The sequence below is a fragment of the Sander lucioperca genome, chromosome 22, assembly GCF_008315115.2.
Source record: "Sander lucioperca isolate FBNREF2018 chromosome 22, SLUC_FBN_1.2, whole genome shotgun sequence".
NCBI lineage: Eukaryota > Metazoa > Chordata > Actinopteri > Perciformes > Percidae > Sander > Sander lucioperca.
Window position 1 is genome coordinate 14,888,288 of NC_050194.1, and position 18,306 is coordinate 14,906,593.

At 39.3% G+C, this 18,306-nt stretch overlaps 1 protein-coding gene across 5 annotated transcripts in view; it reads left to right on the forward strand.

Moving 5' to 3' along the window:
- LOC116061225 (protocadherin-15-like) overlaps positions 1-18,306 on the forward strand; it is a 176,925-nt gene that overhangs the window by 117,187 nt on the left and 41,432 nt on the right. For all 5 annotated transcript variants that reach the window (XM_031315263.2, XM_035997476.1, XM_035997477.1 and 2 more), the window contains one exon: positions 18,038-18,147. In XM_031315263.2, the coding sequence (XP_031171123.2) occupies positions 18,038-18,147 (110 nt within the window). The remainder of the gene's footprint in view (positions 1-18,037; positions 18,148-18,306) is intronic.

An 18,306-nucleotide genomic window follows, 5' to 3' on the forward strand; every position in this document is an offset into this window, starting at 1 on the left:
CTCTGAATCCAAGATGGCTGACAGACAGCCACACTTGTTGACCACTTCTGGAATATCCTGCCAATCCTTCTATACCAGGAGAACCCTAGAGGTAAAAAAAAAAATATGATATGCAGGAACATCTAAGGAACAATATTATTCTTTTAGTTTTGAATATTTTATTTCAAATAAGTTGTAAATTGCAAATAACCATGTGTCAAATGAAGTGGACGTCATGCATTTCTAAGTATATTTTCCAACACAAGTCATGTGGTTGATTCATCTTTTATTATGACTATCTTGGTTGCAATTCAGTGCATTTTGGGTATGTTTATCCTGTCCTGTGACTCCCATGACTATCCTGTGACATGGGAGTCACATGGACAGTGTCTGGGTGTCAGTGTCTGGGAGTCACAGGACAGTATCTGGGAGTCACAGGACAGTGTCTGGGTATCACAGGACAGTGTCTGACTGTCCCGGGACAGTCATGGGAGTCAAAGGACAGTGTCTGGGAGTCACAGGACAGTGTACAGGACAGTGTCTGACTGTCCCCGGACAGTCGTGGGAGTCACAGGACAGTGTCTGACTGTCCCTGGACAGTCCTCAGGACACTACTAACAGGACAGGACAGTTTTTGCTGCCACTGCTGCTGCAATAGGGCTATAGAATGTTAAAGTGTGTGAAAGTATGGTTAAGTGCTTTTGAAAGCATAAAATTAAATAATTGTTCATGGATTTATGATAAAACTCAATTTGATTCATTCTTCCATTAAGTTTACAGTCATGTGAACAAATTAAGACACCCATGCTAAAGTTGACTAAAAAGAGGAATAAAAAAATCATCTTTAGGAAATTGATCTTAATGCCTTAATTAAAAAATGAGGAAAAATCCAACCTTTAAGGACACTAATTTTCTTTGTGAATGAATAATGTATCGTAAATAAATAAATGTTCTTCCTTAAAATACAGGGGGCATAAGTAAGTACACCCCTATTTAAAATTCCCATAGAGGCAGGCATATCTTTATTTTTAAAGGCCAGTTATTTCATGGATCCAGGATACTATGCATCCTGATAAAGTTCCCTTGGCCTTTGGAATTAAAATAGCCCCACATCATCACATACCCTTCACCATACCTAGAGATTGGCATGGTTTTATGTCAGTTAGCCTAATAGCTGGTTTGATTTGCATTGAGAGATGATTTTATGGAAAGTACCCCATGCCAATCTCTAGGTGATGACTGTATACTGATTATGTTGAGTGCTTAATCACATTTAGTCCAGTGTAGTGGATATGACAAAAGAAAAAAGTCATATTTTTGAAAAAAATATTTGTTTTTTTCATGCCCTAAGAAGAGTAAAACCACCCAAAAAAATGTTTGTCTCAGGCTTTCATAATTCATGTATCAGAGGGTTAAAGCCACATGCTCATTTTGAAATTCTCTGACTTTGGCTTCCCTCAATGAAAATATAAAGACACTGTGCCAAATAGCAAAGCTAAAGATTATTTTTTGGGCATTTTTAGGCCTTTATTGACAGGACAGCTGAATAAATGAAAGGGGAGAGAGAGGGAGTGTTGTGCGCTTGCGACTTACAATGACTTTCAAAGATACATGACAGCTACAAGTGTATGCACTATACAGGATTTACCCTATTATACTTTATCGACAGGAATTAATAGGTCAAACAGCAAACAGCCACCCACAAATAGTCTATAAACAAAGCATCAGGCTGAGATTTTACATGAACAACGGTTAACGTTACTCAGGCTACCGAAGAATAACATAATTCCTCTGTTCAATTAAGCCTGAGCGATGCACCCCAAGCTTCCATCCTTAACAAACAGTCATGTATATCGGCTCTTCCAGTCTCTCCACTGCTGGCTGTTCCAATTTAACGGGAGAGAGGAGCAAGAGGGGTTAGGATCGTGACCGGCCTCTGACGAGCTGTTACCACCACCATCTTCAGCCAGAGAGGACATTATTTCTTCAGCTTCTTCTTGCATTGTCACCCCGGCGGGAGGTGTGCTAACAGGGCTTGCAGCAGGTGAATTGGTCGTGCAATTAACGTCATCGCTACACAATTTCTTAGTAAAACCAAAATTAATTAAACTGTCTTGTTTTCTTTTTGCCATGGCTATATGATGCTAACTGCAGAATGGATTTCAAGGACTTTGCACTCCGATTAATGGCCTCCAACGTTTATGTTTTTTCTATGAATCTTTGAGTTAACATGTACAACATGAGTTGAATTTGCACCGCAGCGCTGCCACGCCTTGATGCTCATGACAAGAATAGCATGTATAGTTTTCCTTTTTGAAGTGAATTGGGTTTAAATCTCCGTTATGCATGAATGAATGATATTTTTGCAATTTTACACATAATAATCCACGATGATTACATTACACAAAACTTAAATTACACGTCACAATTACACATTAATATTTTTAGAGACCCCCCAAAATTTCACAAATCACGTTTTCAGGGGAGCCCATGTCTTATTAAGGGGAGCCGAGCTCTCCCTAGCTCCCCCGTAGTTCGAACCTTGCACAGGACAAAAATACCAGTCTCCTAGGTGAACGTCCTGTGTTTGGTTGACCCATCCACCACCCTAACCTTTCTCTTTACACTTTCGGTCTTTATATTACTCCCTACCATTGTTGCTCTTCATAATACGTCATTTTACAGTGCTGCAGCCAGCAGTTGCTCTGAGCGTCTAATATTGTTGCAGATGGGTGATCCAGCCATATCGCCTAACCTAATAACAATATATGCACAATAAAATCATGTCAGTGTAATCTCAGTGTATCAGAGATGGAAGGTAGCACACTGACATTGTCACAGAGAAAAACATGGACCCATGAGATGCGAACTTATACACACAGTTCAGGCCTCAATAGAGAAGGGTGGCCATTCAACCGCAACACTTCAAAACAACTTGGACATTCAATAAAAGTTGTCGATGGAACCCCCACTGACACAGCTTCTGCATAGGGAACATTTCCTTACTCCTGATGGTCACACCGACCATAATCTTGTGAGAGGTTGTCAAATCAAACTCATGGCATTTTTAAACATACTAACAGTAGACAAGGAGTATAGTTTGGGCTGACCAAAGCTTTTACTGTAATTTGTATTAAACAGTGAAATCTGAAACGCATTTGTATATTATTTAACTGTATTATGTGACTATGACTGTGTTAGCTCAGTCTGACTTCAGCAAACTGCATTTCAAATGAAACAGCTGAGGATAGTGCTGACTTTCAGCTTCAAGTGTGTTTTGGTTGTTAACATCGATATAGGGCGAGCAGTGCAAGACTTGTTGCCCCTATTTTTACCCTTGGGTATGTATAAAAAGGTCCGTACCATTTCCTACACTGTTTTTCGAATGGCGACAGCTGAAAGTCAGCACTTTAACATTCTATAGTCAATGTTTCATTTCAAATCCAATGGGCTACAGTACAGAGCCAAAACAAAACTGTCATTATACTTACAGACTGTACACAGCGAGAAGTCCACCACATTGCCCATTGTCAATACATAATGTAGTTTTTCAACTTGCCTTACCATTATTGTCAATCATAGTTTGTTTTTTTTATTAATTTTGAACTACCTATTTAATTATATAAGAAGCTATATTGCATACTGAACAGAAAGTTGTATGCACTATAGGTTGTATTAACATTTTAAAATGCATTTTCTTCATGTTTGTGTGTTTGGTATGCATTAAAGTTAAATATGTTAAGATACAGACACGCATGCAGAGACACATACAGATGCACTTATGCACACACAAACACATACAGTGCACTGAGACTAAACACTAAACACTAAACACCAGTGAAGTATAGCTTTGGCACTGTAACCTGCTGTTTGTGCATTTTCACTCAGTGGGTTTCTCATCTAGTAAAACAGTTAGCAAGCCAAGGAAAGTTTGTTAAATCATTGTAGCAACTGTGGGTAGAGCTGGACGTCTCTCCCTCTCTCTCTCTGTTTCTCTCACTGTAGGACCATCCTTGCACCTGCACAATTAGTATGCAGTCAGTATCACATACACATGAATAGTTATCAGCACCCAGTGGCAATTATCAGCATGAGGTTAAGTGAAGAGAAAGAAAATATTGCCTTTTTAAAGATTATTGAAATCTACAAACCCCTCCCACCACTTCAGAGTATGTATGTGTGTGTGTTATCGTATATGATTGCATATCTGTGAATGCAGGCGTCGGTCCGTGCCCCCGACACGCTGTCAAAATGCCTCTTAGCCTGTTACTTTGTTAATGAATCTAATTAGAGAGTGGCAAGAGAGCTAAGAGCCAAAACACTTCTAAACATCAAAGCTTTGTTTTTAATCAAGAAATTGTGTGATCAAAGATGGCAATATGTTGCTTTGTCTTGCATCATTACAAAGATAAAGATAAAACACTACACTACGGCAAGAGATTTAGATAAACCTATCAATGAGGTTCTCCGCACTGATACAGCACACGCTCTGTTCAAGAATCACAAGCATGCATCATTGCAGTTTTTATCACTGTCAGCCATCTGGACAATTACAAACCCAAAACTGTCATTTTTCCCTTTGAAAGACAGCAATCCCATGGGTCTGCCATGAAGATAACTGAAATAACAAGCAAATTAGGGGGTTTTTTTTCAGATAAGAAGTTGATAAAGAAGATATAGAATAAATATTTAATCTTGCATTTGGAACAGACAGAATAGTTGCTTCTGCATCTCCAAGGCAACACTTCTTTCACATAATGCACACAGCTGTGAATTATACAGAGCCAGCCTTTTTATTGCTTTGCTTTATACATCTAATGATTTACATTTATAGAAAGTTTGGAATTGACTTTAGTTAAAATATTCATTCCTCTTTTCTCTTCTGCCCCTTTTGTTACTTCTTTTCTGTCTCTCAGTATTGAGAGCAAAATAAAAACCGACTTGGATTCAGTCTGTGAATTTCCATTCCCGAGGATTGTAAAATGACTTTCCATTTACTGTATCGTCTGTTTTTTTTAGGGACTTGTAGAGACCTTTAGCCAATTCGGAAGCTGTTCTTGTGAGCCTGTAAAGTCCTTTGAGAGACTTTATGTGATAATGGACAATACCAAAAAACTTGCGTTTATGAAAGAAATTCAGTTAGAGTTATATAAACGGTGATCTAAAATGACAATATTCTCAGATATGTGCAGTTTGTGTTTTTTCCTTTCGCACTTTAGTGTCATTTTCCAGACAAGTCATCTCCTTTGGACTTGATTCAAAATATTTTAGTCCTGTTTTCATCTCTGCCGCTTTTGTTACTTCCCTCCCATCTTGCTGTCTCTTTATAAAGTCAGCAGCCTGTTTCTGCTGTAAACTATCTTCTATCAAATTAAACGTCTCCTCTGCCAAAATGAATAAAGTCCCCGAGGCCCTTATACACTTTAACTATGAGATAAACGCATCCTCCCCCAATGTACGTCAGAACAAGCACGTCCGATGTGTGGCTCTATAAATCCGGTATACTTTATGTCTAAATGATTTAGTTGAAGGTTACCTTGTTTTGTTGATGCACACAAACAAGTGCGCATAGAGTGCTCCTGGCAATGTTACGACTGTGACAACAAATAGAAAACAAACATGGCGTTGTTATTTACACTACCAGTCAAAAGTTTGGGGTCACTTAGAAATTTCCATTCCACTCCATTACAGACAGAATACCAGCTGAGATCAGTTGCATTGTTTTTTTAATCAGGGCAGCAGTTTTCAGATTACATTATGTTCTTACATAATTGCAAAGGGTTGTCGACTGTTGTAGAAGAAGTGGCTGATCTTTAATGCAATATCTACATTGCCCATTATCAGCAACCATTCATCCAATGTTCCAAAGGCACATTCTGTTTACTAATCTAATATCATTTTAAAAGGCTAATTGAGAAAACATTAGAGAACCCTTTTGCAATTATGTAAGCACAAGTGACCCCAAACTTTTGACCGGTAGTGTATAAGATTGCTTGCTTGAGACGGCAATAGGGCTGAGGTATGGCAGAGAGTGAGGGGTAACGTGGGAGACTGAAAAAAGAGAAAGGAGGACAGATAGAGGAAGATGTTGGGAGAGGATAGTGGAGAGATAGATAGATACAGTAAAAGTTTGAGGGGGAATAAGAGAGAAAACAAGTGAAGTTGATAGATAGGCACACACATGCGCACACAGACAGATCAACATACAGGCAGAAAAGTATTTAAAGTGGCAGATGAGCTGACAGGCTGACATATTGAAGTAGATGGAAGCAAACAAGCAGACAAGCAGGAAAAGACTGGAATTGAGAAGTGTTGAGACGCAGACGGACAAGAAGATGCACAGACAGCCAGATTGACCCTCTAAAGATTACACTAGCTTCATCGATAAAGATGCTTAGTCAGTAGTCAATCAGGTAGATAGACATCTGTACATTCACATATTGTAGAAACAAACACACACACAACCTTTACATGTTTAATGCTCTGCTCTGTGCTGTATGGCTGGGCCTTTTTAAGCTATGCCTACTTGACTTGTCACCATAGCCAGACAGCACCCAGCTTCTTATACAACTCAGGAAATCATATGAGCTTGAAAACATCCCAAACGCCATTAAAGAAAAAGCTAATTTCAGCCAATACAAGCAGAAACAAAACGTAATGCATACAATTAAAAGAAAATTCAGGTGATTGACATGGATGATAGCTGACAGATGGCAACAGACTCCTTAAAGCAGCTCAACAGTTCAAACGTATTGAAATATAAATACCACCTATAGCATAGGTAACTTTAGGAACTGAATAAGGAATGCACAATACGCAGCAGGTGGACAGATCGCTCTCTGTCAACTCAAACAGCTGACTGACTGCAACGCCTTGTCTGCTTGTGTATAGGAAAATAACAAAACTCCACTATCAATGCTGTCTAAGCCTGAGAAATAGGAGTTGTGGCCTGAATGCATGCAACTGTTTCTGCAGGTTTGCATGACCCTAAACAGATGCCAGAGAGTCGCATGTGGAACTCGAAAGGTTAAAAAGGAAGGTTGGCGCAGTCGGACAGATATAGCCTTTCTCATCTCCTCCCGGTTATCTTACTACTCTCTTTCTTTCTCAACTGTACAAACAGGTTTTCTTGGCTTTGACACCGAGATTGCCAAACCAACAGATCAAAGAAAACAGTTAAAATGGACTCACTGTAAAACCCCAAATTCCGACAGTTTCTTAAAATTGAAAATCCATCACTGGCTGTTGAACAGCATATCTATGTGGTCTGAAAGGTCCTATGTTGCAGCTTGAAATTACCTTGATCTCTGACATAGCCGCAGTGCAGTATGAACATGAACACAGGGAGAAGAATTATGATTCAAAATGTATTTTGAGCCAGCAGCAGGCAGAGCCTAAATATAGCCATTATTTCCCAGATCCTTCCACAGTGCACAGATTATTGTACTATTGCTGTCAACTGGGACTGTGTTGTCACATATGTATTTTACCCTTGTGTCTTCCTTTAGACATCTGAAGAGAAGGATTACAGTGATTTGGAATAGAAAAATTTAAAATCAATTGCTGACATTAGGAGAAACTCATAAGAGGTAAAAACAGGAGGGTATACATCAAAAGGGCAACACATCGGTGGTAGAAAGGTTTAAGAACGGAATCGAGAGCTGCTGTGACGAGGCGAGTATTCATTAATTTTAGATTGTAATAACTTAGTTCAATGCACTTTTATAAGCTACTTTTCAACTAAAGTCATTTAATGTTGTTCTCCTTCCCCAACGTGGATGAATACTGTACACCTGAGATGGTTAACATGTGATGACAATTTTGGAAAGTGTGTGTAAGGGTGTATACTGTCACACAAACCCTTTAAGAGCAGACTGACAGATTTCAGCACTCCCCCCCAAAAAAGAAAGATGTAATGGCATTGATAATCAAATGAAAAGACACGCAGAAAAATACAAATATGGCCAGAAAGAATAACATCCAGAACCAATTAATGTATAATGTACTACTCATCAATATTATGGCATGTAAATTAGTTAAACCAGCCTGGGGAGGGGGAGCCTCAGGCATTTCTTAATTCATTACATAACAATCAATTCAAGAAAGATAGAGTGAGGATGGCCAAAAGACTAAAGCTGGCAGCTTTTAAATGACTCATTTTGTGTGCGTGGTCACTTCTTTCTTATTTGTTGGTACATAGAAGCCAACATGATAGCTAACATCTACTAGAAACTATCATGTCAAGTGTCTTTTGCTGACTCTTCTCAAAGCACAGAATGAAGCCTGGCGACAATTAAGTCTACGGTGAAAGCAAATTTACACACACACGCACATGCACATGCACACACACACACACACACACACACACACACACACACACACACATACAAACACACAGTTCACAGTTCAGGTTGACTCATAACATTTCAATGCCACACCAGTCCCTTTCAATTATCTCTTTATAACAGTATCTATTTCAATGAGTATCTATTTTTTAACACGGTTGTTACATATTTTAGTCTTTTTTTTATTATTTGTGGATCTTATTAGTTCAATAGCAGACGTGGTTGCAACCATAAGCGTCTGATAAGAAATGAGGGCCGAGGATAATAAATCGAGAGACGGGAACTGACAGGATGGTTTCAAGAGACGGAGAGAAGGTAATCACAATAGACGACCATCTCCTGATGTTTCTTTATTGTCTTTCTCTGTTTCATTAAAACTACTCAAAATACTAAATGACACGCCAGCACACACACAGGTGGATAACGATGAAATATTTAACCCACAGCAGTCTGTTTTTATGTATCACAAGCTTAAGTGCAAATGAAAGAACAGTATACCAGCAGAATTACATTATATTTACATTCCCCTTTTGTATTCCAAATCCACATCTAGAACAAAGACAAATCATAGAACCTGAACCCTATCATCATTTGAATCATTTTTGTAGCAACATTTTCAAACTTTGTTTTCCTGAAGATAGAGGTATCAGATCAGAAAACACCCTCATATTTTAACATGACTTCACAGTAATGACTGTAATTGTGCCCTTTTTTTCTACTTACAGCATGTAAAGTTTCAGCAAAGTAATTGGTCCACCATGTGTTTCCACCCACACCTGGTTTGGTGCACAACACTACAGCATCATGGCAAACATGAAACTATGGGACTTCATCCGTCATCACTGCTGGTTGTAGCTGAAGGATTTACAAATGATCTCTTTTCATAGTTATTAATTCTCATTTATATTCAGTTGGATAAAGGTGTCAGCCTCAGTGCAGAGTCCATTATTTTATCCAATATGACAAATTCAACAAAAATGTAAAGGCCAGGGTTTTTGTTATTCATTGGACTTTTGAGTTTTTTAAATAACAATTTCAAATATAATTTTACCGCACGTCTATCCGAGTGTGGTTGTAACTGTGAGGGGAAGATAGTATCAGTCTATAGACACACACACAGACATACAGATATGCCGAACCAATCATTTTTACAGAAGTGATGTTAGATGCATTTTCTTGTTACAGCATATTTGCACACATACACAGACTTTCTGCTTGTCAATATCGCCATTTTTTTCCTTGACTGTCAATTTAACTCAAATCTACACAAACATTCTGCATTTTCTTTCAATGTGGCATCCCCTATCCTGATTTTTTGCTCTTGTTGCATGCTTCTTTGTCTCTTTATATCACCTTCCCTCTGATTCCCTCCTTTTCTCAAAAGCCCTTGTATGTATTGCTGGTCCTTGTTCTCTCCCTGCGCTGTTTCATATATGTTTTATGTATTAGTACTTCAACAGCGCTCCACTCTAGTTCAGACTGTTTGAGAGATACTAACCAATATGACTGTCAGTTGACAATTACGACAAGACTGTAAAGCAAAAGGTGAGAAGAGGGTCATGAAAAGAGAGGAAAAAAACTCCTGAGACACTTGCCAACTGAACACAGAAAAGAGAGAATCAGTTTGCTCTTTACGGCTCTGTGTATCTCTCAGAGAGAGTGATTGACAAAAATGGAGAAGTCGTGTATGTGTGTGTGTGTGTGTGTGTGTGTGTGTGTGTGTGTGTGTGTGTGTGTGTGTGTGTGTGTGTGAGAGAGAGCCAGTACAGTAGAATAGAGAGAGGTAGGAGAGATCGATGTGGGACTAGAGAGAGAGAATGAAAGTGCCAGAGGGTACAGAAAATGAATTTTGATATTCAAACAGTGCTGAAATAATAACGAAGAAATAGAGTAATTACATGCCCTGGCATCTGTAATAAAATCACCAATATTGGCACACTATCACAACAATTTAACTACAGCCCGCTGCGCTGTGATGTTCTTAAAGGTGCTGTAGGTAAGATTGTGAAGATCCAGGATTTAGCAAAAACATTTGAACATCAACAACTTCTCAGTCCCTCCCATAGACTGTATATAAGAATGGACCAACAGATCCCGTTGCTCTGGACGGAGACCAGTGAAGGCCTTTAGAAGCACTTTTCCGGTGAGCGCTGAGCGTTACTGCGCAGCCTCCAACTGAGAGAAACGACGTAAATGTGCCGTGAGCAACATGTCTGAAAGTTGTAAATCTTCTGGTAGCTGTGCCAAGAGAAATCTCAATCATTCCCAATCTTGCAGAGACGGAGAGTGTAGGTATATGTAAGGAGATAACATGGACACAGGCTAATTATTGCTAACTAAAATGCTAGTTAACATTAGTAATTAAACTTAAACAGCTAATGTAAGTCTAAACTGCCTGCGAGCTTCTCCTGTACTATACGGTAATTCCTCTACTATGCGACAGTACGTCCCGTGGTTATGACACAATCGTTAGCCTATTTTTACAAAAACGTCTGCTACGGAGCCATAACGTGAGGTACAAGGTAATGGAGCCTTTTATACATTGTCGTGTTTCTTTAGAAATAAACAATGGACAAATAAAGTCTTTAAACGCTTCAGATGTAAAGTTATTCGCTATCAAAGTGGCGCCAAAATGAATGGCAGTCAATGGAATGCTAACGGGGGGTGATCACTTTGTAGCATCAAAATGGCGCCATAGGAGATTCGAGCTCTGAAGCGAAGCTTACCCCCTTGGTCCCTCCCCCCTTTCTGCTAAAGCCCAAAATGTTCTCCTAAGCCCCTCCCCCCACAAGTGAGAATGAATGCGTGTGCATGACCAGTGATTGACATGCAGTTAGACACCCCCTCTGGCCCTGATTGGTGCATCTGAACAGGGACCTGTGGATTTTTGCAAATCGCAGTATAGGCTATAGGTGGTGCCAGAGGAGCCGGATTTTTTTTTAAAATGACCTGCTTCATGTAGTTCTACTCGAACATAGGGTCAGTTTCAGCAAATATGACAGAAAGTTAGTTTTATAAGTCTTACCTACTGCATCTTTAACAGACCAAAAGCAACAGTTTGAAAAACCTTATTTTAAAGGTCAAATGTTGTAAAATTGCAACAACTTATCAGTAAAATGTTTGGATTTTAACCAGCATGTCTCCAACCAGCTTTTGAAATTGTATGGACATGTGGATTGAAATTGAAGTCTTTCAGTACTGAAAAATGGCCCCAGCAGGAGAAGACCAGCATGTAAAGGTTATTACTGCAGCCACTTAAAACCCCTCGCTCAACAGCCTCCTAATGACAATCCCTACAGTCACTTAGTAACCATCTGGGAAGGGAGAGAGACGGAGGCAGTGAGATGCAGTCAAATATGTGGCGACAGTAGGAAAGAAAACAGTGTGTTGTCATTTTAGGTTGGTGTTCATGTAGCGGTCAGTGCTGTAAGCGAAGGCTGCTGACTGCTAGCTGTTATATATTTAATTTTATTCTAAGCAAAAGAGCACAGTGGTCTTATTAGATATCATATTCTCTATACTTGACTTGAAAGGTTCTACCTAGACAACATCAATGCAATTGTGAGGAGAGAAGAGAAACAGGCTTTCAATGAAATACATACACATAATGTATCCATCCGAATTTTAGGCAGAAAATGTAATAATTTACCAGAGAAAGGCTACAGTGGCGACACAGAAGGAAACCTCCATAATGTTGATCCATACTGTAACTTTAGCTGTCAGCTTCTTGTTCTAAATAACAACCAATCAGGGTCCAATTTTCCTGATGAAGTGGTTGAACCAATTATTGTTTGCTAACCCTACCAGCAGACAAAACAGCTAAATGAATAACCCAACACCAGTTTGATTGATATTCCTTTGAGTGAACAAAAGAAAAAAAACCTGATTCACTGAAACAAAATAAATATATAGATCTTATCAATACAACGCCAGTTTGACTGATATTCCTTGGCTTCCACAAAAAAAGACATGATTTAGCAAGATAAATAAAACAGAGACATCTGTATTTACAAATGAACCCATTATGTAAACATACTTAAGGCACCAACAGAAGTACTTTTGGTTTGGTCGAGCAGCCAGAGATGACTATCACCATAGTGCTGGACACTGTACGATTAAGTCTAATTTCAATTCTGAATTAGTCACCCCCAACTATGTTTTAGAAATCACGAATTTCTGCCAGATCAGCTGTTGTTTGAGTTCAGTTCAGTTTGAGGAGGGTCACAATGCCTGACCAGGTCCGGCTGTTATAAACCACAATGAGCTTGTTTTAACATTATTATAGTAATATTTATTATAGTAATGTTTTGGATTAGGGTTGGGGGATATGTTACATTTTTCAAACCGTCAGCCCAACAACCGTACACCTTCTGAATTCAAGTTTCTCTCTTTCACCGAACTTAAACTAGCTTAACTAAATGCCTTGTGAACTTTATTCAAACTCTACGGAAACAAAATAAAACTCACCAAAGTCATCTTGGTTAGTGTTTCCATTGTTCCAATCACCAACTCTGGTTTGGTCGAAATAAACCCTTAATTCATAGTAAGATGTGAAAATATGCTGGCTCTCTGTGCTGTTTCCCCCGCAGTGTCTCTCTCTGCAGTTGCACAATTAAATTAGCAAAATAAAATGACAATAGCCCAAAAAAAAATAATATTAAAATTATATTTAAAGTGCCCATATTATGAAAAAAACACTTTTTCTGGGATTTGGGGTGTTATTTTGTGTCTCTGGTGCTTCCACACACATACAAACTTTGAAAACAAAAAAACATCCATGCTGTTTTGAGTGAGATACAGGTTTCTGAATGTATCCTGCCTTCAGTCTCCGGGTGAGCTGTTCAAAATCTGCAGGGCTTTCTACGTAACTAGCCGAAACGAGGGGGCTAAACCATGCTAGCGGTTAGCCCCCTCGTTCTCAATGACAAAACACTGTTACAACACACACAATTTCACCATAATCTACAAAACAACTACTTACATTCCATTCCACGCAAAGTTGGAAGTACGCCCTCGTTTAGAAGAAGTCTCCCGGCTAATCCTGCCTTGTACTGACTGCAGTTAGAGAAACAGCTAGCTAGCAATTATGAGCCTTACCTAGCTACTGAGCATGTGCGAATCCCAACAAAGATGGTACAGAAGTAGGATGTCTCACTCTGTAGCTTACATAGAGACCTGAACACACATGGTGAAAAAAGGAGCTGCAGCAATGTGCAGTACAACAAAAAATATGGTGTTTTTTGAAAATTAAACCATGTAAACCTATTCTGATACAACCTCAAAATACAATTATGAACCTGAAAATGAGCATAATATGGCCACTTTATTTGTCCAACAGGCCAACCCTATTTTGGGTAACTGTAGTTTTGACTGAGACTGTGCTGAGACAGACCACATTTTCCCAGCTATCTGCAGATCTATATTCTTTTTTCTTCTTGCTTTCCGTTAAAAGTAGAATTGCAGTAACTCAATTTAGTAACAAAAGTAATCTGTCGATTGTCAATGGAAAAAAACAATCAGGGCTTTCATGTTTACGTTCAGTTTCACTTAGTGATTAAAACATGGTGTGAGTTAATGCTACCTCCGAGGTTTACAAAATTATACAGCATATGCCCAGCTTAGATAATGTTTATCATTATCAAGGACTGCTAATGTTGGCTAATGAGATTTGACCTACTTGAGTTTGCCTTGGCTTGCTGTCTTCCAGGCATGGCTTCTCACGGCGAGTACAGTATGTCATGGTAGATCAAACGTGACTGTCACGTGCGGAAAAAAAGCCTTGCTAGAACCCGACAGAACCAAAGCGCTGCTCGGCACAGAGGATATTGTAGTTTGGTGTGGACAGAGAGACATAGAGAAAGAAAGAGATTAAAAGAAACGACAGAACCAGAATTTCAGTGGCGAATGAGAGAAATGAAAAGGAGCAGTGTGAGGAGGGACAGAATAGAAGCGGGGGAGATTATGTATCATATATATTTGAAGAGACGGTCTAAAAAGAAGAAAAAAACAATGAGTGAGACAAATAAATTGCAGTGGCTGTAAGAGAAAGACCCACAGAGAGGAGGGTTCATTGCATCTATTCTAAGCCTCATCATTATGTCTATACCTTCACACTGCTGAACCACTGAACACTCCCGCAGCTCTATAGCCTATATTCAGTCTGAATATGTGCTTCTGGTGTGGGTGGGCCATCTATCCATCCCTTTGTGTGGACAAAAATATGTTTACACTATCATAAAAATTCTATTGTGACAAGGTAAATCTTTCATTTAGACCACATAGTTGGTTTTAGGCTTCTTGTTAGAATTATTACATTACAGTTAGAGTATAGGCATCCAGGGAATAAATGAAAGTCAAAACAATGTCCCCACAAGTATAGTAGTACACGTTTGTGGGCGTGTGTGTGTTTCTGTTATCAGTATCAGCCCAGCTTGCTGTAGTTAGGACAGCAATGGTTAGCGAGTGCAGGAGGGAGGATAAGGGCTTGATAATGAGCTGTGTGTGTGTAGGTGTGTGTGTGTGTGTGTGTGTGTGTGTGTTTGTGTTTATCTTTACTATGCCATGAACTACACATGTGCATGGAGGCTTGTGTGCATCTCTATGCCTGTAAATGTGTTATGACACATCCACAGTTGTGTGTGTTGGTATCATTGTATTCTGTGTGTGGAAGTAGTCTAGTGTATCAGTTTACGTGTGTGTGTGTGTGTGTGTGTGTGCGTGCGTGCGTGCGTGCGAGTGAGTGCGCGTCCGGGCATAGAGTGTGTTTGTGTGTGTGTGTGTGTGTGTGTGTGTGTGTGTGTGTTTATCTTTACTATGCCATGAACTACACATGTGCATGGAGGCTTGTGTGCATCTCTATGCCTGTAAATGTGTTATGACACATCCACAGTTGTGTGTGTTGGTATCATTGTATTCTGTGTGTGGAAGTAGTCTAGTGTATCAGTTTACGTGTGTGTGTGTGTGTGTGTGTGTGTGTGTGTGTGTGTGTGTGTGCGTGCGTGCGAGTGAGTGCGCGTCCGGGCATAGTGTGCGTGTGTGTGTGTGTGTGTGTGGGCATCCTTTCAATTGTGCTCCTTCACCCCTTTCAAATAGTCATTGTGGAGAGGCAGGAATGGATAACAATTGTAGCTGTGGTCTGCTGGGATGTTGGCTGGAAGCAGCCGCATGAGGGGAAATAGGAGGAGGAGGGGAGGGGTGAATGGAAAGATGGAGGAAAGAGGAGATATGGTTGCAGAAAGAGAATGTAGGTGGACATGTGTAATGTAATGTAGTGGGTTTAAGTGGGAAATTAAAGTTTTAGTGGGGAAGAAGGATCGGAGAGAGAGAGGAAAACGTGATATACGAAAGGTAGAAAAAGCAAAATACTTATACTTCTCGTATACTTAAATACGAGAAGAGAGGAATAAAATGAGTTCATGTTTCGAGTAAATGCACTACAACACAACAGGGCCACATTTTTTAATGGACTATATTTGTGCTGCTGCCGACTGCTAAACTAAATAAATGCAAACTTAGTAGTACTCATAGTTTTTTCTCATTCTCTGTACCAATGTGAATGGACAGGGAAAAACACTCATTTATATGTTGGGTGAATTCATAGCTTCTGCTCTTGAATCCTTTTACAGTCCTATTCCGTATAATTTAAAAAGTCCATAGATGACCATATTTTCCTTCTTAATTTATGAATATTGTCGAAAATACAACATTTCAGGAGCGTTCAGGTCCACTCTTTATGTATACCATCAAATAAAGGCCCAAAAATAAAAATAAAAAATGACCCAAAATATAGTCAAAAAATAAAAGAAAACATGTCAGCCATTGCATTGAGTTCAAAGCAGACATGTTGACATGCCACAATAGGAAAATGTATAAATGGTCAAATGCATGATGGCTATTTAGCAGCTTCAGTTTCAGGGTCCTGGTATTGTGCATGCTGGCTCACTGCCACTGCTGACTCGGATACTTAGAACAGAGCCATCGTTAATGTTATTAGTAACACCTGTGCTTTTCCTGCTATGACAAGTCAAAGTGTCTGCTGTGAAAAAGGCCTATATATATATATATATATGTGTGTGTATATATTTTTTTTTATTTTTTTTTTCAAAGAGGATTTATTTTGGCTGCTGCAATTATAAACCTCCTAAAGTTGCATCACCTAACACAATAATTCTGTTACCCATTTAAATCTATATTCATTCAATAAACTTGAGGTTTATTACATATTTGCTTGTTTTGGGTAGAGCAGGTGGTTAGAGTTGCAATGGACTAGGCTGAAAGTTAACATCTACACACACACACACACACACACACACACACACACACACACACATATATACACACTCTCGCGCTCCGCAACAGTCCCATTTATCACGTTGTGATTACTTGATAGCTTAGCCAGTTGGTAGCCCATGTTATAATGTTTAGCCAGCTGTGACGGTTGGCCTAATGACTGGACTGGGTTTATTTAATGGAGTGAAATCTGCTGGAAATTTGAGAGCTGCCAGATTCTGAGAAAAGCTGTCAGGGTTGTAAGCAGGGACACCTGCCCACCACATGCAATAAGAAGCAGGTCGACAAAAACAAGACCATGCCTCTTTGAAAACCATTGGCAATGTATTTTCACTGCCTGGCTCAGGTCAGTAATAGGGCCTGTCAGACATCCTGTTCCAAATGTACTGTATCAAGTAAGTTTTATGTTTATTAAGTGTACACCATCTTAAAGCACCGTGCAGTGGGCTGTGTATGTTTCAGTACATTAACTTAAGTCATGTATAGTTTATGTTACTGCTAAGGGTTAAAACAATTAGCTGGTTAATCCACTAGTCAACAGAATATAAATCACCGCCATTTTTTTTTTTATAATCAACTAATCTTTTACTTTTTATATCGAGCACAAATGTCAGACATTTTCTAGTTCCAGCTTCTCAAATGTGAGGATTTTCTGCTTTTCTTTGTTTCAAACAACAGTAAACTGAATATCTTTCTTCAGAACACTTCACCTTGGGCTCAGGAAAATTATGATGGGCTATTTTCTGATATTAGACAATTGTCAGATGATTGATTATGAAGATAATCATTAGTTGCAGCCCTAATTATTATCAGCCTTTTTCCAAATCATACCCTGTATTTATTTAATGTCTCTGTACCTTTCAGCCAGACACAGACTCGGTTCACTCCAGTGTGTTGTGAGAATCAACTTGCAGAAACCTGAATGAACCTCTCACTGACTTTATTTTTGTGTCCAACTTGCACTGTGGTGTGTGGTAGTTGTGAGAGACTGCTTTGACCGTTTTGATTCAGACTGACATTCAGCATCCAACAGTTGACACTCGGCTGGACAACAGCGATGCATTGATGATCTATGTTGTCAGACATTTAAATCCAGACAAGACATGTTGTGGTAAAGTGAATTAGTTCATTTTAAAGGGTTGTTGTTCAGCAGCCAACTCTCACCATATCTCCAAACACAAGAATAACTTCCTACCTAATTGCTATAACCTCTAAGTAGCTCTTTTGAGCGTAAACACTGTTTACATACACTTTATCTTTGGAGGTAAAGTCAAGTTACGGAAAGCTGTCAGCATGAAGTAAAACATTTGGACAGATATAACACACAAATTGCAGTCGACCCTTGAGAGCGAGTGGGCCCGCAGTCTACATGTACATATTTAATTTTCTTATCAGTTGATATGGATTGACTGATCCGTTCCCAGGTTTCCACTAGTGAGTGAAGAGGCTCCTGTTGGAACCCCGGTGGGAGCCATCATGGCGGCTGCTGTCAATCAAACTATCGTCTACTCCATCATCGAAGGCAACCAGGGAGGTGAGTATATTTAGAGTAGTGCCTGTTGTGGGTTTCAGTTTTGGAGTTGGCTGGATTTACTGTCTAGGTGTGATTGCAGATAAAATATCTGGTTCACTTATACCATTAAGTTATGTATGTGTGTGAGCAAGTTCATGGAAAGCATGAATGTAACTGTTA